Source organism: Festucalex cinctus, chromosome 4, assembly GCF_051991245.1.
Source record: "Festucalex cinctus isolate MCC-2025b chromosome 4, RoL_Fcin_1.0, whole genome shotgun sequence".
Lineage (NCBI taxonomy): Eukaryota > Metazoa > Chordata > Actinopteri > Syngnathiformes > Syngnathidae > Festucalex > Festucalex cinctus.
The window spans coordinates 4,104,451-4,130,346 of record NC_135414.1 but is presented as its reverse complement, the minus strand read 5'-3'; the positions used below and the strand labels follow the sequence as shown (position 1 = coordinate 4,130,346).

At 41.3% G+C, this 25,896-nt stretch overlaps 2 protein-coding genes across 11 annotated transcripts in view; both read right to left on the bottom strand.

Annotated features, from left to right (window-relative positions):
- Positions 1-8,947, bottom strand: part of LOC144017529 (uncharacterized) — a 9,550-nt gene extending 603 nt beyond the window's left edge. Inside the window, exons 1-5 of one of the 4 annotated variants that reach the window (XR_013283201.1) lie at positions 7,680-8,947; positions 3,030-3,146; positions 2,568-2,687; positions 2,376-2,479; positions 1-2,141 (exon numbers count right to left, since the gene is read on the bottom strand). The exon at positions 1-2,141 is cut by the window's left edge and continues 603 nt beyond it. Coding sequence is in view for 3 of the 4 variants with exons in the window: in XM_077519205.1 (XP_077375331.1) it covers positions 1,857-2,141; positions 2,376-2,687; positions 3,030-3,146; positions 7,680-7,892 (927 nt within the window). In the remaining variant the exon portion in view is untranslated. Of the gene's footprint in view, positions 2,142-2,375; positions 2,688-3,029; positions 3,147-7,679 lie in introns of all 4 variants that reach the window. The other 3 variants (XM_077519206.1, XM_077519205.1, XM_077519204.1) reach the window with 3 other exon arrangements.
- The window catches only part of plekha7b (pleckstrin homology domain containing, family A member 7b), a 112,927-nt gene extending 89,128 nt beyond the window's left edge, over positions 1-23,799 (bottom strand). For 5 of the 7 annotated variants that reach the window (XM_077518309.1, XM_077518314.1, XM_077518310.1 and 2 more), the window contains exons 1-3: positions 23,326-23,798; positions 23,147-23,223; positions 22,997-23,054 (exon numbers count right to left, since the gene is read on the bottom strand). In XM_077518309.1, coding sequence (XP_077374435.1) covers positions 22,997-23,054; positions 23,147-23,223; positions 23,326-23,408 — 218 coding nt within the window. In that variant the 5' untranslated portion in view covers positions 23,409-23,798. Of the gene's footprint in view, positions 1-22,996; positions 23,055-23,146; positions 23,224-23,325 lie in introns of all 7 variants that reach the window. The other 2 variants (XM_077518313.1, XM_077518324.1) reach the window with 1 other exon arrangement.
- Positions 23,800-25,896: the final 2,097 nt, after the last annotated feature.

Sequence of the window (25,896 nt, the reverse complement as noted above, 5' to 3'; positions counted from 1 at the left end):
TTGGAGGCTACTACATGGAGGCAATCCACAGATTAAGTGGTTGTCCAAGAATTGTCAGAGGAGATCGGGGCACAGAGAATGTTAAAGTCCGAGACTTTCAACGATTTCTCCATCGCAACATTCACGACGGCTCCAGCGTTGATTGTAATTGTTGTAATTTGAGATGGATTTACATTTGAACACTTCTAAAAATGAACGTTTCACAGTCCACCATTGGATACTTACTGCAATTGTAATTTTTCAGATAAATTCTGTAGAAACTCAGATTGTAACTTTGAACGGATTATTCCCATATCCACGCTTATTATAATTTATCAAAAAACGTACATACTTTAGCTCGTGTGTAGATCACAAATGGTACGGCTCAATTGTTTCAATTTACATTTCAATTTGTTGTATAGCATAAACAGTACGTATAACATTATCATCAATGCTTGGCTTTACATTGATAATATATGGGAAATGAACAAACCCCTAACAAAGTTCAATAAACCAGTCCATGAAAGGAGAAATTGAATCTTTATTCAGTAATACTGTTGCTAGAAACTACTAGCATTTTTAATATATTGTTAGCCTAATAGCATAATTTACTAAGACATTTTTTCAGTAAGAAAAAAAATTACCAATATGTGAATTAATTTGCATTTTGCTTTGTTTGTGCAGTTTCTTTATTATTTAATCCATGATGTACTATAAAGGTTGGATTGAGACAATTTGAGACATTTGAAAATGACTTTGGCTGTTATGCTATTAGACTAGCACTTATGAGGCTTCAACAAAAACAGCCATGAATAACATATGAAACAATTCACTAGTATATGCCTTTAAGCAGATATTTTTTTTAACTAGTTGATGTTGAATCAACTGATCAATTGCCTTAAATGATCGATTAAAAAAAAAAAAATGTGCAAATGGTGCTTGGATGAATTGCACATCACCTTTTGTAAAACTTCTACAATCTCTTGCACCTGAGAAAATTGCAAATTACATGCAGCAAAAAACATCAACAGTGACATAACAAAACGTTTTTGGTCATATTTGAAATAAACTGTTTCAGTGAAATGCCATAGCAATCTTATACAATATGCAGCCCCTGCACTTGCTACAAAATATCCATTGTAAAGCAATCACCAGACAGGACATTGTCAAACTCTTGACGAAACTCGGGGTATGAGCTGTAGGTGCAAGGTAACTCGAGAACTGATCCACATGTGTGTGCTACAGGCCTTCGACTTAAACCACACAGTTGATTAAAAGTCACTTCGATTTTGTCCTTGCACAGCACAGTGGATCCGGTGCAGAAGCGCAGGAATATCTCCAGTTTTCTTTGGTCAATGTTTCTCACATACCTTAGTAGGTGGTTCAGTGATGTCTGCTCTTGTGGACCAAGTGTTTCAGTTGATGGCTTTATCATCAGGGCCACTCATAAAGCTCCATTATGTTGTCTTTTGTTATGAGTAGTGGCATAGCATTGGCAATACTGGAATGGAAACAGTCAATTATGAACTTTGGCTCTTGAAGAAGTGCCTTGCGTGCAATTGTTAGAGTGGCAGCCCGTAAGTTGTCGTGCGAGGGCAGGCAGTGAGATCCCATTCTTGAGAAGATGTCTAGTAAGTCTTCCGTAACTGTTTCATCAATGTTACCCTGAAATGCTTTTTCAAGTGATGCACGCTTATTCTCTGAAAGAAATTTGGCAAATGAAACCATCAAGAGTTCTTCATCCACTGAACTAAGTCCGTGACAGCAGGCAAGGACAAAAGCTGGTGACAGTCTGATTGGTAGGATTTTGTGGTCCAGGTATCCTTTTAACCACACTCTTCCAAGAGCTTGCCATTTCTTTTCACAATAGTCTGCCCTTAGTCTGGGTATTTGTTCATCTTCCCCCTCACACAGTTCCAAGAATGCTCCCAGAATGCGGAGTATGCCTCTCTAGACACACCGTCGCTGTCTACAGCTTTCTCATTTGTGAACTCCATTTTTAAATTAACATTCAGTATATTTGGTTCCATGAAGACATGAAGGACATCATCCACTATGTTTACACGTCTTAATTTTACAAGGAGCTGTTCTTTAGTGAAATCTGGTGATGTTGCAACGCTCCTTGAGGATACAGGTACAGGTTCCTCATTTGGTGTAGAGTACTGCAAGATATTTAAAAAGAAAATTGATAACTGATTAGTTGATTAAAAGGGAACAAAATATTTTTCAACAACTTTAACAATCACTAAAGCTGTATTTACAAACATCTGCTTTGGATGAAAACAGGATGTAAAAGATTATAACGGTCTTTGTAAATTTTATAGAAAAACAATGAATAGGTAAGCATTTTTTCAGCATTCAGTTGGAACTTAGTTCTAAATCTTAAGCAACAATACCTGCATACTGTTTAACTCAGATGCATTCCATGGGATAGTGGAGTCTTGGTCGTCATCGTCGCCACTAATCGGTCCAAATTGTACTTCATCATCCTCAAGCGATGCTTCAATGGCATGGGCAAAAGGTATTTCCAAAATGTCACCAAAGACCTGGTCAGCATCTTCATTTGATACAGGGATAAAATGGTCAACCTCACATCCGTGCCTGTCTGTTAATTGGCCAAGCTCATCGGAAGACGGAGGATGTAGGGCTTCTTCTGTGTCACTCATCTCAAGAGATGCTGGTCTTGATCGGTCCATTAGTTCTCCTGTCTGTTGGTGATTGATGCAAAAAAATAAAATAAACACATAGTTATTACCTTGTCTTTTTGTCTGATCATCTGACCAGGGATGTGAATTTTTACTAGGGCTGCACAATATATCAAAAAAATATCGATATCGCGATATTGGCTCTCTCAATATGCATATCGCAAAGGCATGCAATAAGTTCTTGAGCTTAGGGCTCAATACACAGCGGTGTTGCAATGTAGATGTTACCTAAATGTCACAACAGGAAAGTAACCTGTGATCAATTTGTTTGTGTTTAAAAATATTGTTCAAGCATTTTGGCAATTTCCATACACTGCATAGACTGTAGACTATTTCATAGTTTACCTGCATTGAGCTACTTGGTGCTGGATCCAAATCAGAGGAGCTCTCTGGGTTATCCACTTGATTAATTCTTGTCCTCATGTGCTGATGTCTCTGACTCCGCTTCCTCAAAGATCGTCTCTGCATAGTCAGTAGAAAATACATAAATGCCATTTTATCATTTGCTGTCGACTGAAAATGACATCACAGACCAATGACCAATCACAGGTCAGCTTCAGAAAACAGGGGAGCTGTAATTGGTCATTAACTGAGCACTGAGTAACTGTGATGGCAAAATGGCCGCCCCCTGAAATGGATAGAAATTAGTAGATTTTACTGCTTAATTTATATTCCAAAAACACAATATTAACCAGAATACCATGTTTAGACTAGTGGAGCTTCATCGAAAATATTATTGTAAAGAATATTTTTGGGTTGACTTCCCCATTAAAGCAACACTAAGGAACGTTAAGTTTACATTGATTATGGCTGCACCATATGGACAAAAGTAGAGATAGACCGATAATCGGTCGGGCCGATAATCGGGGCCGATATTTGACATATTGGTACATATCGGTATCTGTCTGTTTTATTAATCTGACGGCCGATATGAGCGATCCATTTAAAACTCCGTCTTTTCGCTTCGAATGCAGCCCAGAGCGTCTCTGTCTGTTATGGAGTCCAACTCCAGCAATGTAACGCCCATAGCAGCATTTGATTGGTTAGCCGTGCAAAAGCCAGAACCAATCAGTAGTGTATGCCGTGTATCACAGTAGCCGGTCACACACGCGCCCACGGACACAACGCGAGACACACATGCTTCGAAGGTAAGTTAAAAGAGAAGAGACTCCGCCGATCGTTTCACCATGATAAGCTAAACACATTGAATTATGTTGTGTATTAAATGCACTATATGAATGGAGCTGCATTGCCTTGCATTGAATCCCCGCTAGCTAACAGTGGTGTGTTCAGCTTAGCATGTAGGCTAACACCCAGTAGCTAATTCGCTACTTGAACTACTCGGGGAGGGAATCACACACATTTTCACTTAATTAAGTAAATAATGTTTGTTAGAAAGGTTACAAATATTAACAGTTGTCATTATTATATTGTCTAGTTCCATGTTAAGAGTAGAGTAATGTCATTATATTTACCTCTCGTGACGCACACATTGCATTCTGGGTCACGTCCACTACTTGTTGCATAGCGGTTATTATGCAGTGAGATGCCACAGTGACACTAAATAGCGTTTAGTTACTTTATATTGTGTTTATTTGTCGCACTGGTTTGCCATTGTGTGCCTTAAGCTTCGACGTCGATTTGATTGACAGCTCGTTGTGCACCTCGTTAAAGTCCGCTCCGTAACTAATTAAGTATCTCAAACACCGTTTAACTACACGAACGTGTTCTCTTCCGTATGTTTGGCATTAGTAGAGAAGTGCACTAAAGTATAGTGTGCTTATTTGCTCGTTTTGTCTCTCTTTTCACGTCATGTCTGCCGTCATTTGGGACATTATCCTCTCAATCGATGCCACTAATATGTAACATCTACGGCCGTAGTCGGCTGCAATTAATGTTCAGTGATGTAATTTCGTTACGTGCATCATACTTTGAATAATGAGCTCATGTTTGGTGTGTTGTATAACTTTCTCGTGTGTTAGTAACTATTCATGTGGACAGCTAAGATAGTGCTTGTTAATGTGAATTAGCAATGTTGCAGCCCAGTTATTATTTAGACAAGTACATCTGTGCCATTAAGTGATACAGTACAGTACAGTAGTGAGAGAATAGTGTGCTCACATACACACACGTGTCTATAAGTGTAAAACACATTAAACAGCAGAAAGTGGCAGCGGTCCACCGCAACAATGTCTGTTTAACCAAGTTATTCTTACTATTATTATAACCAAGTTATTTTACTCGACCTTTTTCTGCGTTGATTGGGGCATCCTAAGTGGCAGTAAACTACATGATGAAGTGTCTTTTGACAGTTCTCTTGTAGAGAGGAGTAGCATGATATTGCTGTTCTCGATTTAAGATCCTCAGCTTATCAAAACTGTCTATATGGTAACAATAACAATAATTATAATAAGGTCTACAAGAACTGTATGGTGTTCAGGGATGAATAGTTTTTCTCATGGAATTTTTTTTTTTTTTTTTTTTGCTGTAGTAATAAGTAATGCCACAGCTGATGCACATTTTGAATGACAGGGTTCCTCCTATTACTTCAAAATATAAAAATATAACATTTATAGAATAAAACTACAAGTATCCCAAATGCTATAAAAGGTAATGTCACATTGGCCCCCACATTTAACTCCCCCCGCCACCAACGTCTTATTGCAGATAGAAGGATGTAAAATGAAAAGTGTAGTGTGAGAATCCATTGTAAAGAACGGTTAGGGTTTGCATTATTCAAAAATTTGGTGCCAACATTTTAACTTTTACTGCAAATGAATATCGGCTTCAAATATCGGTTATCTGCCTCCTTGACTACCGATAATCGGAATCGGTATCGGCCCTGAAAAAAGCATATCGGTCTATCTCTAGACAAAAGTGGTATTGTTATGCCTGAAGTAAGAAATTTCCCTTGAGAAAAAGCACATTGCGTCACAGCCAATCTTGATCCTTGACTGTCCTTTTGTATGGGTTGCTTCTAGGGGTGTGCTCAAAAAATCAAGACGGCAATATATCGTTGCGGGCCTCATTACAATACACATATCGATACGCAGGCGTCAGAATCGATATTGCTCATTAAATTGAAATAGGCAGTTAACGTTTGCCTTTGCAGCTTGCATTGTGCCTAAAAAATAAAAACCAGCAGCGTCTTTGAAGTGAATTGCCTTCAATTAATGCAAAAATAGCTCATCAGCGATTGGACACTGTCTTGCTTAGAAAAATGCAAGCAAGGAAGATTATCCACATTTATTTACTTATAAACTGAACATGGCACGTGTCTTAATGCACCAATTTTCGTATATTTTGTTTAAAAACGAAATAGAATGTGTTACATGAAAAAAATGCTGTTTTTATTTCCCCAAATAATTCAAATAAGCACATTTTAGAGCTTTAATTTTAATACCTTGATATTATTGCTCATATCGGCTCATGCCTATTAATAAATGTTCCCGGTATGTCTGTGAAAGCTGCTCTTTGCTCTGCAGTGCGTGCAAATTTAGACCAGGCACGCTGCTCGGTGGTAAACCAGAAGAGCTGCTAACAAAAAATATTTTTGTCAGTCAGAATAAAAAACATATCCTTTAGGTATACATATGACTGTTTTTATAAAATGCAAGAAAATTAATGTAATATATCGGGATACGTATCGCCTAGAAGATCAAGTATTGGGATACATATGTATCGCAATAAGTATCATATCGTGACCCTCAGGTACACATCATCATGCATCTCCAAAACAGCCGACTGAAAATTCCATAGAAATATAATTCTTAATATGACTCAGTCAAATTTAATACAAGTGAAATTAACATTATAATAGCCTTTTTCAAGAGTAGTACTGTATAAATTGCGCAAAAGCATCAGCACTATAAGTACTGGATAATTCTGTTTGTTGCCCATTGCTGGCTGCAGCACCACACGGCATCTGATCAATCCAAATTAAGAATAAATAAATAAATTTTGTGTTCTACACTATTCAATTATATAAACAAGTCAGTTGTTACACACAGTCAGAGCATCTTCACATTAGTCATTTAAATATGCTTAGAAGTGGTCACTGACTTGGTACAAGTTGGCATGGCCTTGAGAAAATATAGTCCTGTTATTTACTACAATTTATGACAAAAATGGAGAGGAAGGTACAGGTGCTCGTCAGAAACTAGAATATCCTCAAAAAGTTGAATAATTTCTGTATTTCTATTGAAAAAGTCAAACTTTCATAGATTATAGCTTCAGGGCCGACAACTTAAGTGATTTCAAGTATTTATTTTTTTATTTTTACATTATTAGGGCTTCCAGCTCATAAAACCAATAAAACAGGAAATCAAAAAATTTGAATAATGGGAAGAAATCACCATGCATACTTCCCAGTATTTTGCATGGGGGGGAAAAAAGATGGATGGATGGATGGTATTTTCAAAATATGTCAATCTTCAATAGTTGGTTGAAGGCAAAAGGAATCCAACCAACTATTGAGATTTGACATGTCGTTTTGAAAATACCCATCCATCCATCCATCCATCCATCCATCCATCTTTTTTTCCCCCATACAAAACATTGGGAAGTATGCATGGTAATTCCTTCACATTATTCAAATTTTTTTATATAATGTTTTAGTGTTTTATGAGCTGGAAGCCCAAATAATGTAAAAAAATAAAAATAAATAAATAAATACTTGAAATCACTTCAGTTGTGGTGGGCCCTGAAGCTATAATCTATGAAAGTTTGACTTTTTCAATGGAATTACATAAATTATTCAACTTTTTAAGGATATTCAAATTTTCTGACTAACACCTGCATAGTTGTGACCGTACGCAGTGCCTTTGTCAATAAGGAGGAAGATGAGGGTGGTGGGGTTCATTTGAGGTATGCTAATCCACAACAATCCCCGGTCCCAGTTTTCAAACAAGTCATCTTGTTTATGAATGCAATTTCTGCAGTACAGTAGTCTATGTATTTACACCACTCACGTCACAGAATATAAAATAGAATTACCTTCTGTGGCTGCTCGTCTGGGGTCTCGATGTCAGATGATACATCCGAGAGGAGTATTGCTTTTGCCTTGGAGGTCATGTAAACGCGCAGCATTCCCATTTTACGTTCCTTATACAGCTGGCCCACTGTAACGTCAAAGGATACTAAATTGTGGCTATAATCACGAACACCGAAGTGAAAGTCTTCAAATCGGTCCTTTTGACGAATGTCCATTTAGAAAAAACAATCCTTTTCCTGTCTCCAGCATCTCAGCCATGGTCACCGATTTGTCAACTGCCAAGTGCCGTGTTCCACCTCCACCTCTTGCTCTTATTTGATGAAAAGAGCCGTTCTGAAAGTGTAGCCATCCCATCTCAACTCGCCGGGTGACTTTGGCTGCACTTTTATTTCCAGAACCGCGTGCTCTGCCTCGGTCGACAGCATTTTCCCGTTCAATACCAAGCCTTTCTCTGATGTTCTGCATGAGCGCAGATTTAGCAGTCTGAATTCCTCCCGAACTTTCGTTCGTCACGGTTCTCCGACGACAAAATGCTCTGATAGCAAGTCGGTCTCCATATCTCGTGACATACTGTCCCAACTCATCATCCGTCATAACACATATGACGTTAATGTCGATCTGTAATTAGAAATGCCAACTTAAAATATGCGAAGCATTTGAGGCTAGCATGAGGCTACAATAACAAAAGCAAGTAAAGACGCAAATTCAGCATGCAGCATATGGGGTATATTCATGTGACAAAAGTTAAAAATCATCCTTACCTTTTCTTCTTTTAGTTGGTCGATGACACTATTCGGTATATTCCTTGTTCTAAGGAAAGATTCAAAGTCCTCTTCTGCTGACATTGAGTCTGCACTGGACGCAAGTTGAACAGTGGTCTACCGTTCGCCGCCACAAGCTAGCTCTCCTAGTTCCCGCTCGCAGGTGATGTTTCTCGTCCGGATGAGAAAGTTTCTTGTCCGGACGAGAAACTTTTCTTGTGCGGACGAGAAACTTTTCTTGTCCGGACGAGAAAGTTTCTCGTCCGGACGAGAAACATTTAATTTGTATTTTTTTCTCAGATGTCACTTTAGGGGCTCCGTAGTAAAGAACTGATCCATGGATTTTTTTTTATTTTTTATTTTTTTAAACAATCCTTCGTTAATGGCCAATGCAAACATTATCTTAGTGAGCAAACGCTCGACTGGTGAACACTTTTTCTGGGCGATTCTTTTAAACTAATTCTGAAACTTCATGGAAACTTCCGGTATGGCGAGGCATCTTTTGAAAAAAAAAAAAAAAAAAAAAAAAAAAAAAAAAAAGGCCCGTCTCGTCGCAATTAAAAACTTACTGTGCCTTCATCAATCACCAATTGTTTGAATTTTTGCACAAATTCGTTGGCAGTTAGGTCATACATTTACGAAAAACTATCGAACACCTCATGGGCTGCGGGATGAATGATGAGGACGCTGTATAGACACCGATCTAGTATACGCTCATACCTATGGTAAAGGTTCCTCTTAGCCAATGGGATGCCAGAAACATGCACAAACACCGATCTAGTATACGCTCATACCTATGGTAGAAGGTTCCTCTTAGCCAATGGGATGCCAGAACGATGCACAAACACCGATCTAGTATTTACGCTCATAAGTACCTATGGTAGGAAATAGCCATAGCCGAAAGTATGTTGCGTTCGGTAATGTATTTTTACCTTTCGTATCTAGAAAGTTCGTAACAAGAGGCAATATTTTCCCGTTGAGGAGTTCGTAACTCGAAAATTTCGTATGAAGAGACGTTCGTAAGTAGAGGTTCCACTGTGTATATATATATATATATATATATATATATATATATATATATATATATATATATATATATATATATATATATATATATATATATATATATATACACACATTATAATATTCAGAAAAACAGAAAAAACAGAAGAAAAAAAATACTTAAAAAAAACAAAGCTCCCCCCCAAAAAATTAGTCAGAAAAACATTTTTGTTTTTTTTCAAGAGAATGCAATACGCTTCCGTAAAAAATAAATATAAATGGAAATAAAACAACTATATATGTAAGTAAATATAAATATAAAAATAAATATTGAAATAAATACAAAAATAAATATATAAATAGAATTAAAAAATCAATCAATAAATAAAAACGCTCTGTTCTCACATTTATTTATTTCATGCTGCAGACGCTCTGCCAGGACGAAATGTTATTCAAATGAGGGGGCGGTCCTAAGCGTGTCATGGGTTGGATTCCGCCGTTGCAAACTGCCTTTCATTGGTCGAGTGAGCGGCACCGCAAACAAGGAAGTCTCGCCGGCTTCCACTGTAGGTGACAGGTTTAGAATCTAAAACATATTGACTAGTGTTCTAAATATCATATCATCCATCTCGGCCTGAAATGGGAGTCAATTATACTGACAGAAGTCTGGTCCGTGTTGTCTGACTGCTGACGATAATGGTAAACGGGCTTCATTTATATCGCGACCCACTCCCTTCAAGGTGTGATTTTCCAATGTCACCTCAGTCAGCCGTTCACATAAGGATGATGATGGTGTGATGTATGCTGGCATTGCTTCATTCACACGCTGTCGGCATACTGTAGAATAACTGAGGGTTTCAGTACCTTCCTCAAGGATACTTCCTTGAGGTTGCAGAGAAAAACAACCTGGTAATCGGATTCTAGTCAGACAGTCCATTACCATATTCCATTAGTTTAGGCCATATAGTCTCTGTTATGTATTTATTTTCAACCTGTGCTATCTCAATATTGGTTTGTCAGAATTATGTTGCACACGTTTACATGTGAAAGTCAATCAAATAGAACAGCTGATGTTAGAAGAGCACTGTGATGTACCTTGAAAGCTGCCGCAAATAGAAAAACTGCCAAACATACTGAAGGTTATGGAGAGAAATTTGTGTCTTTATTTTCAATCAAACAAAAAAGGAATTTGCAATCAAAAAAATTTTTCAATCAAACAAAAAGGGGATTTGCAACCTCAAATAAATTTTAATCAAACAAAAAAGGGTTTTCATATAAAATAAAAATTTGCAAACAAAAAAAAACATTTCAAACATGGATTTGTATTTTAATAAAATCTTGCAAGTATTTTTTTCGTTTTGTTTGCGAATCTGTTTTTTGGTTGCGAATCTGTTTTTTGGTTGCGGATCTGTTTTTTGATTGAAACCTGTTTTTTGGTTGCGAATCTTTTTCTGTGTTGTGTGGGCGGGGTCCTCCGTTCAACCGATGATAGAAGCCTTGTCATTGGTCAGCTTGGAAGCCGCTGCGACAACTTTCATTGGTCAGATAGGAATGGGGGTGTGACAATGTTCGTCTGACTATTTCCTGGTTCATTTTGTCCAGTCGCCGCCAGCATCGAGGTAAATATGACTCCCCCCCCACACACACACTTCTAGTTTTCCGTTTTGTTTATCTGACATTTATCTAAAAGCAACCCTTGATCTATCGTTTATCCGGTGATTTGTTCTAACCATTACAATTAACGTAATCACTCACTCAGCATTGCTTAGCCATGTTAGCTAGCTAGGTAACTGATGGTCCGATACATGAGTCAGTCATGAAGCTATGTTGTTGGCAGTCAAAACACAAATATACGGCTAATTTGGGATAGCTGTTAGGATGAAGTTTTGTTGTTTTTTTTTTATACTCATAAAGAAACCTTTGCATTTGTTTCACATACAGGCAGGGCTGGGAATCGAATTTATTTACACTAGCTGCTTCCCCTAAATCTTGGATGTTTGAAGTAGAGATTAAATTCGTGATAATTCTGTGATTATTATTTATTGGTCCTGGTTGTTTACTGTATGAGTCAGATTGAAACAGAAGGGGAATCTGAGTTGTAGGTGTACTTTTGCAATTACACTGACTAGATTTTTTCTTTTAGAGTGCGAGCAGACCAAGGGGTAGAAAATGTAGACATAGCGAGATGCATGTTTACTGTAAGAGGAGCAGGCCAGGGCAGTTTTATTGCTGGTAAAAGCGTACATAACCAGAGGAAAAAACTTTATATGAGTAAAAGTTCTTGGAGTTACTGTAGCTTTCATAAATGTATTTGATATTACAGATCCATATCATATTTACCTCGATGCTGGCGACGACTGGACAAAATGAACCAGGAAATAGTCAGACGAACATTGTCACACCCCCATTCCTATCTGACCAATGAAAGTTGTCGCAGCGGCTTCCAAGCTGACCAATGACAAGGCTTCTATCATCGGTTGAACGGAGGACCCCGCCCACACAACACAGAAAAAGATTCGCAACCAAAAAACAGGTTTCAATCAAAAAACAGATCCGCAACCAAAAAACAGATCGGCAACCAAAAAACAGATTCGCAACCAAAAAACAGATTCGCAAACAAAACGAAAAAAATGCTTGCAAAAGATTTTATTAAAATTCAAATCCATGTTTGAAATGTTTTTTTTTGTTTGCAAATTTTTATTTTATATGAAAACCCTTTTTTGTTTGATTAAAATTTATTTGAGGTTTCAAATCCCCTTTTTGTTTGATTGAATTTTTTTTTTGATTGCAAATCCCCTTTTTGTTTGATTGAAATTTTTTTTTTTATTGCAAATTCCTTTTTTGTTTGATTGAAAATAAAGACACAAATTTCTCTCCATAGAAGGTTTGCCAAACTTGTGGTATCATCAGGAAAAAGACCTGAGTCTGTAAATGCTGCCAAAGTTTTATCAAAAATGTATTGAGCAAAGGCTATGTGAATATTTATGTTTATGTGATTGACTTTTAACCAGTCTTGGATGTGCTGTGCCTCTCGAACAAAGTCAAGTGGGAGTGGATGGATTGATGTACAGGTCAGATATACCAGGCAAGTCTAGATTTTTTATTTTATTTTTTTAAAGGACACTGAGCTGGAAGTGTGGGGGAAAAGTGAATTATGTTGCAAAACCTTGTTATGTAAATATTATTTTATTAATATTCAGTTGAAAAGAGTGTCTTTGAAAGCAGTAATGAAATCAGAAATGAACAATTTTCAAACCAAATTCTGTTCCTTAAAACTTTGTCTTGATCATTAAGCTGTCCAATGCAATACATATTTTCAGAGCAAAGTAGTAAAATGCACCATGGCGAAGTCTTCCCTCGTAAACTTTAATTGGCTGCTGTTCAAAACATACAGTACTCTTAATTAAGTGACACAGATGTCTAATTAGCCAAGATACACATGGGACAAATAGGGAAACCTGGCAACATTTACATCTACAATTAATCAAGAGAACTATGAGAGTTAAACTGTACAAGCGCTGTACTATCTTGCCACTAGAGAATAATAAATGGTCACATGATAATGCCTCCCAAAAGAGTTGTGAATTAAAGATCAAACTCAACTTCCACTTATCACCATTTCTCAAAGGAACTCTCAATAAGTTCAGTGTGTCACTATCAGCTATTCATATATAGCAAAGGTTTTAATGTCATATTTATTAATATTGTTTTAATTGGTCAGACAAGACAGAATGATCAGTATATCATATATTTTGCCAGAAATTTGGGGTGCACCTAGTGTAACAAACAACATCTTAATTTCCTTAGCTGAGCCCTTGACCGGGCAGTTGATTCAAGTTCCAGCCGTATCCCCTAGTCACCACCTTTGAATAGCGGCTAAAAGAATGAGAGTGCTGGTCAGTGGTGTATTAAAGTAGTCACGGGCTCCTGGAGATTCTCTTTGTGGGGGCTGGGCTCCCCCTTTTGCTCATCATGCTTAACAAAATGTCATTTACTGCCGTGTGTAAAAACGCACAACGAAATGCACACTTCGGGACTTGTTTGCAACACTTTGAATTTCTGAGGCAAAATTACAACAGTCAAATTGCTCTTTTGTGCATTTTTTGGAATATAACAGAACAGTCTAAAAGCTATTAACATACAAAAGTGCTTCCACTTATAACTACGTCACAAGGATATTAAAAAAAGCATATTAATTTTTATTTGGTCTGTTTGGGCGCAGCGTGATTTCTTTTGTTTTGTTTTGTTTTTTTTCTTGGGGGGGGGTTGCCTTGTTAATGATCCCTAATTTGAAAATGAATTCAAATAAAAGTATAACGAGACTTTTAAGGGGTTTTATGACTACTGTAAAAAATTTGTTCATTCAAAAACAGTGGTGGTCAATGCTTAAGTGTCTTCTGCGCTTCCATGATGTACTCATGATGTCAAGGCTAACTTGGCTGAAGTCTTTGCCATGGCTACAGCTCACTATGACTACAGCGAGGAGCCAATGGAGACCGGCCAATGTCTCATCAAAAAGTGGATTTGTTTGGTTTCATGTTTCCAATGCTAATACAGTATTTAATAAGTCAAGATATAATAAACAAAGTATCCTTCCGACTCACTGAACAAAAAGTATTCTAGTGACCCTGCAGCTATGTGATGTGAATTGGTGTTCAATAAGTTCCGAATGTCTGCAATGTCATGAAGGTGTCTGAGTGCACATTTGGATGAGTGAGTCAGTGGATGGCAGCGATAAAAACAGGAACGAGAGGAATGCGTGTTTGAAGGCGGAAGGCAGATGTTGAATTGACAGCTACGGTACTTGAATGTGTGTTCTTTTTTCTTTTTTTTTGTGTCCTGGTTACGGCTAATAAGCATTCATTGTTTCAATTAACTTTTCACTGTAAAAGATGCTACAACGTTTGAGATTTAATCTGACAAATTTTAATTTTAAAATCAGTCATGTTACAGGAAAAAATAGAAGCAAAATTCATCAAACCGTTCATAGCGCAAATAAATCATTGAGGACCGTTGCAGTACAAGGTTCAAATGAGGCAATTCCAATCTTTTTACTGCCAAGTAGCACAATTTGGGTATATATTAACGTGTGACAATGTAAAGACAAAAGAAACACATGCAATAGGATTCTTACATTAGAATCAGGCCTCTTGCTGATATAATCCAATATGTGTCAGATATCTGCCGATGTGACTGCGGCGTAAAAGAACAAATCGGATCTACACTGTCAATTCAATTTGAGCCTGCTATCACTGGATTAAGCTAGTCTGTGATGTACAGTATTCATACCTGCATGCATAGCATGACCGTTACAAATAAAAACCGTGTAGACCTTTACATATAGTCACTTTAAATTTAAATACATTTATATAGCACTTGGACCTGAAGTGTAAATCCAGCCTGAGAAACAAACTTAAACAAATGCATTTGGGCAATATGCTGCTAACTAAATTGATAGGCTTGACATTCAAGCTAGCATTTATTAATCTATGCTGTCTTTTTGCAGGGCAGAAGAAAGTACATACATCTGTATTCCAAGCACAATAAATGTCCTCACAACAAGAAATACAGTTGCTATCAAGCAATCCCGTACTTAAGAGTATCTTGTAAAGTGTATAGTAAACTTCGTATCAGCAGAGTACAAACATCTTATCAGCTGTGTTACGGTGGGGGTATGGTGGATGGACCCAAAAGCGGAGGAAACAGGCAGGAAAACAAACAGGAAGGACGATGTAAGGAACTTTATTGATAATGAGGGTGAATGACTGGACGGGACAGAAAGTGAGCAGACAGGGCTTGATGTGGAGACAGATCATGACTTGGAAGACTTGGCGTGACGTGGATGACTTGGAAGACTTGGCGTGACGTGGATGACTTGGAAGACTTGGCGTGGCGTGATGCAGAGACTTGGCGTGGCGTGATGCAGAGACTTGGCGTGGCGTGAGGCAGAGACTTGGCGTGGCGTGAGGCAGAGACTTGGCGTGGCGTGAGGCAGAGACTTGGCGTGGCGTGAGGCAGAGACTTGGCGTGGTGTGGCGGACTTGGAAGACGTGGCGTGGAAGACTTGGAAGACGTGGCGTGGAAGACTTGGAAGACGTGGCGTGGAAGACTTGGAAGACGTGGCGTGGAAGACTTGGAAGACTTGGAAGGCGTGGCGTGGAATACTTGGAAGACTTGGAAGGCGTGGCGTGGAAGACTTGGTAGACTTGGAAGGCGGGGCGTGGAAGACTTGGATGGCGTGGCAGACTTGGCAGACTTGGTAAAAAGACACCACTGTGATACAACATGCAAACAATGCTCCCACACCCGCGTGAGACAAACACCACTCCCTTATACCAACACTAATGACACGAACAGGACACACCTGGGAGACACAGCAGGCATATTATATAATGCTTCTTCCCTCCTTTTGACTAACTCATCCTGGAGCAAAGGTTGTGAAATCATTTGGTTTAGTCGGCCTGTGCTCGTTTTTTTTTTTTTTTGTCAAAGTTCCTCATCAATAGGATAACGAGACTGGGGAAAAACATACAAGAACACCAGACAACCAAGCTTGAGACTTGACTTGGGGCAGAGACGAGGAAGCGGGAGAAGGCGGCAACTCTGCCGTGACGAGGGGACCTGAGATGCCAATTGGCCGCAACAAGGAGACCTGAGACGCCAGGGGCTGCGTCGCCCCGGAGCAGAGAGGCCAGGGGCTGCGTCGGCAGCGGCACAGGCGAAGCGGCCAGGGGCTGCGGCGGCAGCGGCACAGGCGAAGCGGCCAGGGGCTGCAGCGGCAGCGGCACGCGTTGCAGCCAGGGCCGGCAGCGACGAAGTGGCCAGGGGCTGAAGCGGCAGCAGCGGCACAGGCAAAGAGGCCAGGGGCTGAAGCGGCAGCAGCGGCACAGGCGTGGCATTCATGGGCTGCCGAGGCGCCGGGACGAGGGCCTGGAGCCGGCGGGGCGCCGGGACGGGGTCCTGAGGCCGGCGCGGAGCCGGAACGGGGTCCTGAGGCCGGCGCGGAGCAGGAACGGGGTCCTGAGGCCGGCGCGGAGCCGGAATGGGGTCCTGAGGCTGTCATGGAGCCGGAACGGGGACTTGAGGCCGGCGCGAAGCCGGAACGGGGACTTGAGGCCGGCGCGGAGCCGGAACGGGGACTTGAGGCCGGCGCGGAGCCGGAACGGGGACTTGAGGCCGGCGCGGAGCCGGAACGGGGACTTGAGGCCGGCGCGGAGCCGGAACGGGGACTTGAATCCGGCGCGGAGCCGGAACGGGGACTTGAATCCGGCGCGGAGCCGGAACGGGGACTTGAATCCGGCGCGGAGCCGGAACGGGGACTTGAATCCGGTGCGGAGCCAGAACGGGGACTTGGCGCTTCCGCTGGGTCCGGGTTGGTGGGAGCATTCTGTTACGGTGGGGGTATGGTGGATGGACCCAAAAGCGGCGGAAACAGGCAGGAAAACAAACAGGAAGGACGATGTAAGGATCTTTATTGATAATGAGGGTGAAGGACTGGATGGGACAGAAAGTGAGCAGACAGGGCTTGATGTGGAGACAGATCATGGCGGAGACTTGGTGTGGATGACTTGGAAGACTTGGCGTGACGTGGATGACTTGGAAGACTTGGCGTGACGTGGATGACTTGGAAGACTTGGCGTGGCGTGATGCAGGGACTTGGCCTGGCGTGATGCAGAGACTTGGCGTGGCGTGAGGCAGAGAATTGGCGTGGCATGAGGCAGAGAATTGGCGTGGCGTGAGGCAGAGAATTGGCGTGGCGTGAGGCAGAGACTTGGCGTGGTGTGGCGAACTTGGAAGACGTGGCGTGGAAGACTTGGAAGACGTGGCGTGGAAGACTTGGAAGACGTGGCGTGGAAGACTTGGAAGACGTGGCGTGGAAGACTTGGAAGACTTGGAAGGCATGGCGTGGAATACTTGGAAGACTTGGAAGGCGTGGCGTGGAGTACTTGGAAGACTTGGAAGGCGTGGCGTGGCAGACTTGGAAGACTTGGAAGGCGTGGAGTGGAAGACTTGGAAGGCGTGGCGTGGCAGACTTGGTAGACTTGGAAGGCGGGGCGTGGAAGACTTGGTAGACTTGGAAGGCGGGGCGTGGAAGACTTGGCAGACTTGGTAAAAAGACACCACTGTGATACAACATGCAAACAATGCTCCCACACCCGCGTGAGACAAACACCACTCCCTTATACCAACACTAATGACACGAACAGGACACACCTGGGAGACACAGCAGGCAGGGGGAACCAATCAGCAACACACAAGGGGAAGGGAAGACACAAGCAGGTCGACAAGGTTAATGATAACGAGACTGGGGAAAAACATAAAATAAAAATAAGATTTTACAGGGCGGAGAAACAAATACCAAATACATTCATGTGCAAGTAACAACAGCAAACTTTGAATTATATGGGGGATGTGTAAATTTGCAGGGGAATCTAAAGTTGGCTTACTTGATGAAAATTGACATTAAGGTCAGAAAAGCTGTCTCACCCCTTCCAACCACTGGAGCTGTGGTGCTAGCTACACATGGAAGATCTGTTTTGTTTTTTGTTTCTTTGGGGTTTTTTTTTTTAAGGGGAAGCCAACCCCCCAACCCCCAAAACATTTTTGACAATAATTTGCTCTATTTAGCCCATCCATCCATCCATCCATCCATCCATCCATCCATCCATCCATCTTCTTCCGCTTATCCGGGTCGGGTCGCGGGGGCAGCAGCTTTAGGAGGGAAACCCAGACCTCCCTCTCCCCAGCCACTTCAACCAGCTCCTCCGGCGGGATCCCAAGGCATTCCCAGGCCAGCCGAGAGACATAGTCTCTCCAGCGTGTCCTGGGTCTTCCCCGGGGCCTCCCGCCGGTGGGACATGCCCGGAACACCTCTCCAGGGAGGCGTCCAGGAGGCATCCGAACCAGATGCCCGAGCCACCTCAGCTGGCTCCTCTCAGCGCGGAGGAGCAGCGACTCGACTCTGAGCCCCTCCTGGATGACCGAGCTTCTCACCCTATCTCTAAGGGAGAGCCCGGACACCCTGCGGAGGAAACTCATTTCGGCCGCTTGTATCCTGGATCTCATTCTTTCGGTCACGACCCACAGCTCGTGACAATAGGTGAGGGTCGGAACGTAGATCGACCGGTAAGCCAACAGCACCACATCATCTGCAAAGAGCAGAGATGCAATGCTGAGGCCACCAAACCGGACCCCATCAACGCCTCGGCTGCGCCTAGAAATTCTGTCCATAAAAGTTATGAACAGAATCGGTGACAAAGGGCAACCTTGGCGGAGTCCAACCCTCACTGGAAACGAATCCGACTTACTGCCAGAAATGTGGACCAAACTCTGGCAACGGTTGTACAGGGACCGAACAGCCCGTATCAGGGGGTTCGGTACCCCATACTCCCGAAGCACCTCCCACAGGACTCCCCGAGGGACACTGTCGAACGCCTTCTCCAAATCCACAAAACACATGTGGACTGGTTGAGCGAACTCCCACGCACCCTCGAGGATCCTGCTGAGGGTGTAGAGCTGGTCCACTGTTCCACGGCCAGGACGAAAACCACACTGCTCCTCCTGAATCCGAGATTCGAGTTCCCGACAGACCCTCCTCTCCTCTATTTAGCCCCACTCGTCTAAATATGGTATTCTGGTAGATGTTGTGTTAGTGGAATATGAGTTAAGCAGCAAAATCTAACAGTTTTTATCCATCTCAGGGTGCGGCCATTTTGCCACTTGCTGGCAACTGAAGATGACGTCAATGTTGCTCAAGGCGCACCAATCACCGTGCAGCTTCAGAAAACAGGTGAGCTGTGATTGGTCGTTGCCTGAGCCCCGACCAACATTGATGTCATCTGCTGTCGACAGCAAGTGGCAAAATGGCGGCCCCACTGAGATAGATATTTTGCTTCATAACTCATATTCCACAAATGTAATATTAATCAGAATGTTATATTTAGACTAGTGAGGTCACATATAACATATTATTGTCAAGAAATGTTTAAGGTTGACTTCCACTTCAACTTTAGATAAATGTCCAGTTTTCCACCATTATATATATATATATATATATATATATATATATATATATATATATATATATATATATATATATATATATATATATATATATATATATATATATATATATACATAAACTAGCAGAAACGGGCTTCTGCCAGGAAAAATGGAAAATGGGCTTCCATAGGTATTGTATTATAACTGAGTACATACATTTCAGAGTCTGTACTGTTTTACTTTCCATTCAATAAAAAGTCCAATCAGTACTTCTACTTTTACAATTTTTTTCTGAACACAAGTATCAGTACTTCTACTGAAGTAGAATGTAATTACTTTTACCACCTCTGCCTATATGTGATTTTTGCTGCAGTCATGTCTGCCTGCAGCATATCCAGCAGCATAGAATCTACGCTGGTCCCCGGAGCAGTGAGCTCTCTGCTGCCACTGCAGATACAGTGGTAATTTCTCCAGAATGACTATGATTTCAGCAAGATGCAGGGCATGGCACGGTTTAAGTTTGGACACTCTTCTTTGTGGTGGATGTAGTGATAATTATTCATGGGGGTTGGGGGTTAGTTGCTCAGTCAATAAGGACATGGCTTAGGGACCTAAAGGTTATTGTGCTTTCAAGAAATGCTGCAGAGCTAATAATACTATACAGTATCATAATTCAGCACATCTGGTATGGTAGACGTTCATGAGGGTGGGATTGCAAAAGATTGGTTCCGTTCTGGGCCTGGTAGTGATGAAGGTGCTTAAATCAGAATTGATTTTGTGCCAAAAGGCAAGGCATTGCATGATATGAGGTTTGCTGTTAGGACAACAAAAATACTGGACCCAAAATTCGCACAGGTCTTCAAACAAATACAAGTTTCACAATGCTGGCCAGTTATGATGGGTTTATTTTTGGAAAATTACTATTAATTGTGTTGCGTTTTATGGCAGCAAAACCCTGGTTGAATTTTAGATTTGCGCTGCAAGCCAAAATTACAGGAAAACTTCAGATATGCAGCCAGTTTCAGACATTTATTGAATGGGACATACAAAATGAGAACACTTGCAAGCAGTTATTGCTCGGCCAAAACTTACGCCCAGTTGTTTAAAGACACAAATACAAGACTACAGTTGTTGCTGTGACTTGGCTTTACCCAGAGTGAGCGTACAGTACATATATTATACCTAACCAGTTCCATTTCTTTACATTCCCTTTTATTATGTTTTATGCAATACAGTTTGGTGGCTATTTGAAGAACTGTAACGCAATAATGGTGTTTTGATTTTCGATTGGGAATATTGATTTGTTTTACAACAAATTACACAGTGGATACCACCGTATTACATGATGTAGAATAAACATCACATAATAATACAGTAGAGTTGGACAAATTGATCCTACTTCATGATGGATATATTAATCATTCGTAATGGTGGACTGGACAAGATTCTTCTTCATGATGAGCACGGTCACTGATCTTTTGCTGTCATGTTACTCTCACGCAGTGGTGACTTTCTCCCACGTTGACTTAGTAAACTTCAATTTACTGCCATAAAAGTGATTGATGACGGTGACAAAATGCAAAAGACCAAAGGCTTGCAATATTACACAATGTTCTAATAATTTAATTTTTAGAGATGAATTACTTTTTTTGTAGTATGATCAATGAAATATATTTTATCATCACACCAATTGAGTTCCTTTTGAGCAATGTTTTATAACTTGACCAAGTAATGACTTAACTCAACTTGCTTGAAATTTGACAGCATCTCGGCTTAACTTGCTTGATTTTTTTTTCTCCACAGTAACTTGGTATTTGCTTGATAATTGAAGGTTGCGACTTGAGACTTATTTGTGTGTGCCGCACACGAGGCCACGTGGCCAAAAGGGACCAGTGTATAGGTCACAATGAATGGGGTGATCAATCATTGCCAACAGCCCCTCAAAATCCGTACTTAACTCATTCACTGCCTTTGACAAGTATACTTGTCAATTGTATTTTTTAGAGCGGTGTTAAATGGGGGCGAATCTGAGCATGCTCCACTGTAAATATCAAACTTGGAAACAACTTTACTGATGCCCAACCACCGGTAGATGACATCATTGCCCCATTTTATACGAAATAAACACAGTTTCAGAGTCCATGGGAGAAATGGCTGTCTTTTGGCAAACCTACATTTTTCTACTGTCAATTATAAAAGAACGGGACGGGACAAAAAGTAGGGAGTCTATTCTGTTATTTGGTAGATTCGGTTTATATATAATTATTGAATGTAATATCACGTGAGTATTGGAAATGTAAAAATTTTCTATAATGACTGGCAGTGAATGAGTTAAACCTTTATTGTCACCCATTGCCTCTCTTTGTAGCTGCAGTATCAGTCACTATTGACAAGACAATCACACCATGTTTTTGCGGTTCAATAAAAAAACAAAAAACAAAAAAACACTATCGTATATTGCATGTGGGGCCACAAAACCTGATGCATAGTCACATTTTTTCCATCGCAGCGGGCCGGAGATGTGCAGTGCTCAACCGCTTGAAGTACGCCAAAGAATCACCACTAATATTTCACAATGATCCATTCATCGAATCAAATGATTCCTAACCAGTGTGCCGTGATAGTCAAGTGATAGTGTGACTTAAAAGATAGTCAGGTGTGCTGTGGGGAATTATCTAATTTTACTTATGTAACTAGTCTGAAAATGATTTATTCCGAATGATGTATCTCTGTTCAACTATAGTATATATTAGGTGATGGGCAGAACTAATTAATGCCCTTCCAGTAGATGTTAGAACTAGGGCTGGGAATCTTTGACTGTTTCACGATTCAATTTAGAATCGATTATTCCAGGATGGCCGGAGACTGGACTCGAACCAACAAAATACTGTACCATACAACACTGCATCGTTCACTTCCAAAAGTTGTAAAGGATACATGTCACTGTGCTATTGTCGATTTTGCTGACTATCGACACTAAAAATTGTAAAATGGCCAAAACAAATCACACTGTAGTTTGTGACTTTGTAAAAATCTGTCCTCCCCACTTCAATAATGCAATCATGTTATACATCTCTGTCACCACAAGGTCACACCTCTATCTCTCTCTCTCTCTCTCTCTCTCTCTCTCTCTCTCTCTCTCTCTCTCTCTCTCCCCCCCCCCCCCCCCCCCCCCCCCCCCCCCCACACACACACACACACACACCCACACACACACCCACACACACACGCGCGCAACCTCCACACCTACCTAATGGAGAGAGTAGAGGTCCTGCATGGAGCATGTGAGGAGAATTTTAATTTCCTTCTTCCTGCTCTGCTTAGGCTGCTACTTTTACTCACACCGCAAGCAGCAATTAGTTGTCGCCAACCCAGTGGCACTCCTTACTCTATTATTGTTTCTCAACTCAAACTGATTAGACATGTTTTGCAGCGTCAGCGATTGATGACGATTGTGACATTCCAGACGAGCCTGAACTACACACGGTAAACACTTAAAATACAAACGGTTTCGCATTTCAACCTGCCAAACAATGCAACCACGAGCCACTCACTTGATGAAGTAGCTTGCTCCTTCGTCCGTGAATCCTTCTTCCCATCCTCTCGGCAAATCTGGAAGAGGAACAGGACACCGAATCAAAACTACGACGAGACGCCCGCCAAATCACCTCAAGTACCCGCGATTCGGACAATCTGTGGTGTACCTGAACGTATCATGTGTCCGGAATTAACAGGTTCGCCAGTTCGCGGATGAAGCCAAGTGGTACCGCGAGTTTTGTCGCTGGAAGAAAGACACCTGTTACTGAGTGCACGATGTAAGAACAAACCTGGCGGTGAGTATTCCAACAAGTACAGACGGGTAACTACATCAAAAGTGTCTCACTTGATAAAAAACACACGGCCATCCCTACAAACTCCATAGGACCAGTGGTCAGGTAGGGTGTCCCGTCCAAGCGGTGCCGCCATGATTCCTCCTCTCCGGCTCGACTTCTCCCCTCCCCCCTCGCCTTCCCTCTCTCTCTCTCACTTGCTCGTCCCTTCTCGCTCCGTCGACTTGTCGGAGCTCAAATAATCCCACCGCTCAAGCTGCATACTTTTAAAGGGGCCGAAAGGCGAAGGCGCCATCGACCTCGCGCTGCCGCTGCAGCGTTTGTTGTGCAAAGCCGTATGAGTATTATTCCATATCCTTAATTGCCAGCTACTCGTACGCACTTTGTTCACACCGGTAGAACAATTCATTATACTGACTAGTAAAAGGGTCTTACTAGAACTAGTATTGTCACTCATAAGCAATGGCGGAGCCAGAGGGGGGGCCGGGGTGGCACGTGCCCCTGCTGAAATGTGATTGGACCCAGCAGACGCCAAATGATTGACATATCACGGCACCGGCGCAGTGACGTCGCAAGCCTGGCCGATGCAGCCTGCCAGCATTTTTTTTCAAGCAGACGCCTACTAACTGTTATGCCCCTCCTGAACAGTAGTGTCTATAGTAGGGATGTAACGATAAGGGCAATATCGTGATATTGTGATAATAAATCTGCCACAATATCATCGTCGTCGTCATGTTCACAATATTTAAAAGGAACACATATGTTAAAAAAAAAAGTCAGGTTGATTTCCATTTGTGAATTTCTAGCACCCTCTGGTGGCTAGTTTATTAGTGCAATTTAATTTTCATTAGAGATGTTTTGGCCTTCTCCATGTTTAAAATCTGTGCTAATTGACAGATGAAGGGGAACCTAATATGCCTGTGAGGCAAATCAATATGTGGAGGAAAACAAGGAAGCGCCTCAATATTGTTATTAGAGATTGTAGGTGGTTTATATGCATTGCTGTTATGTACAAAAGTACAATATTGTGCTTTTTTGGTATGAGCTCTTTTTTTTTTTTTTTTTTTACGATATTGTGACCTTTTTTTAAAATATTGCCCCCCCCCCCCCCTCCACACACACACACACACACAACCACACACACACACAAGCACACCCACCCACACAATATCGTGATAATTATCCTATCGTGACCATCATATCGTGATAATATCGTATTGTGATGTTTGGATATCATAAAATCCGTAGTGTATAGGGAATGATTTGTGGGGTCCTGACCTGCAGCTAACAATTGATGATTATTCAATGAAGTTGTCCACAGGAAAGATATAGTGTAGAACTGTAATGGTTGCATAGTGGATTTACGTGCTGCTTTCCTGGCATATAACACCAGCATGTGGCCCACAAGATAAAAAATGCCTGTAAAGTAGGGTAGACACACACAGATATTGAAATGGTAAGAAAACCTATTTGTGGTGAGGAAAAACTACCGACTTCGTAGTGAAAATGTAAAAATACTTTGGCCAATATAAGCAAACAGTAGGATTGGCATAGCTCAGATGGTAGAGTGACAGTCTCCCAAACTGAAGGTCGTGAGTTTGTTCCTCAACCCTTGCGTAATTCTCCAAAGTGTAAATTTGACTCTATTTAGAATGGGGCCAAATAGACTCAGTTTAGAGTCAAATTTACTCTACAGAATTTACTCACTTTCACATGCTGGTCACTGGAAGAACTCTCTGTGGGATCTGAAAAAACAGCCTGGCAGCTAAGACGATAAGGCAGTTTAACAGGACAGGGTCCACTCGGAACTGGGCTTGCTGGGTGTGGGCTGCCTGTCAGTGTTCAGACCATATGCTGCACACTTGATCTTAAATTGATTGTCCCAGGAGGAAGACTCTTCTAAAGATGATGCATAGGAAAACCCACAAGCTCTTGTTGGATTAGCATACTGGAACCAGCTCTTATGGTGTAATGAGACCAAGGTAAACTGACAGTCAAGCCTGTGTGGAAGCATCCAGATAAGAAATATGAAGAAAAGTGTGTCTTGCCTACAAGTTAGTAAGCATGACTATTGCCAGCATTGGGGAGCTACATTTCATCCAAGAACCCATAAACGCCAAAATGTTCTGAGACATACTGACCCTCGAGACAGTATTCCAATATAACCATCCCAAACACACATCAAAGACGTCTACTGGCTTGCTATAAAGAACCTGAGGATATAAATCTGATGGATTGGCCAAACATGTCTCTAGACCTAAACCCAAATGACCATATGTGGGACACACTGAAAAGTTCTGCAAAGCCTGTGACACGCTGGAAAACTCCATGCCCAAGAAGGTTAACGGCACAGTGTTGGAAAATAATGGTGACCACACAAAAAATATTGACACTTTGGGCCTAATTTGGACATTTTCACTTAGGGGTATACTCACTTTTGTTGCCAGCACTCGCTAGACATTTTTGTTGCGTTATTTGTAGCACTGTTAAATAAGCAGTGTGCTGACTTCTTTACACGTATTTTCTATTGTGCTGTCTCCTGAAATATATAATAAAATGTGGAATAATGTGAGTGGTGTACTTACTTTTGTGAGATACTGCACTGCAGTACATACGAGTGTACT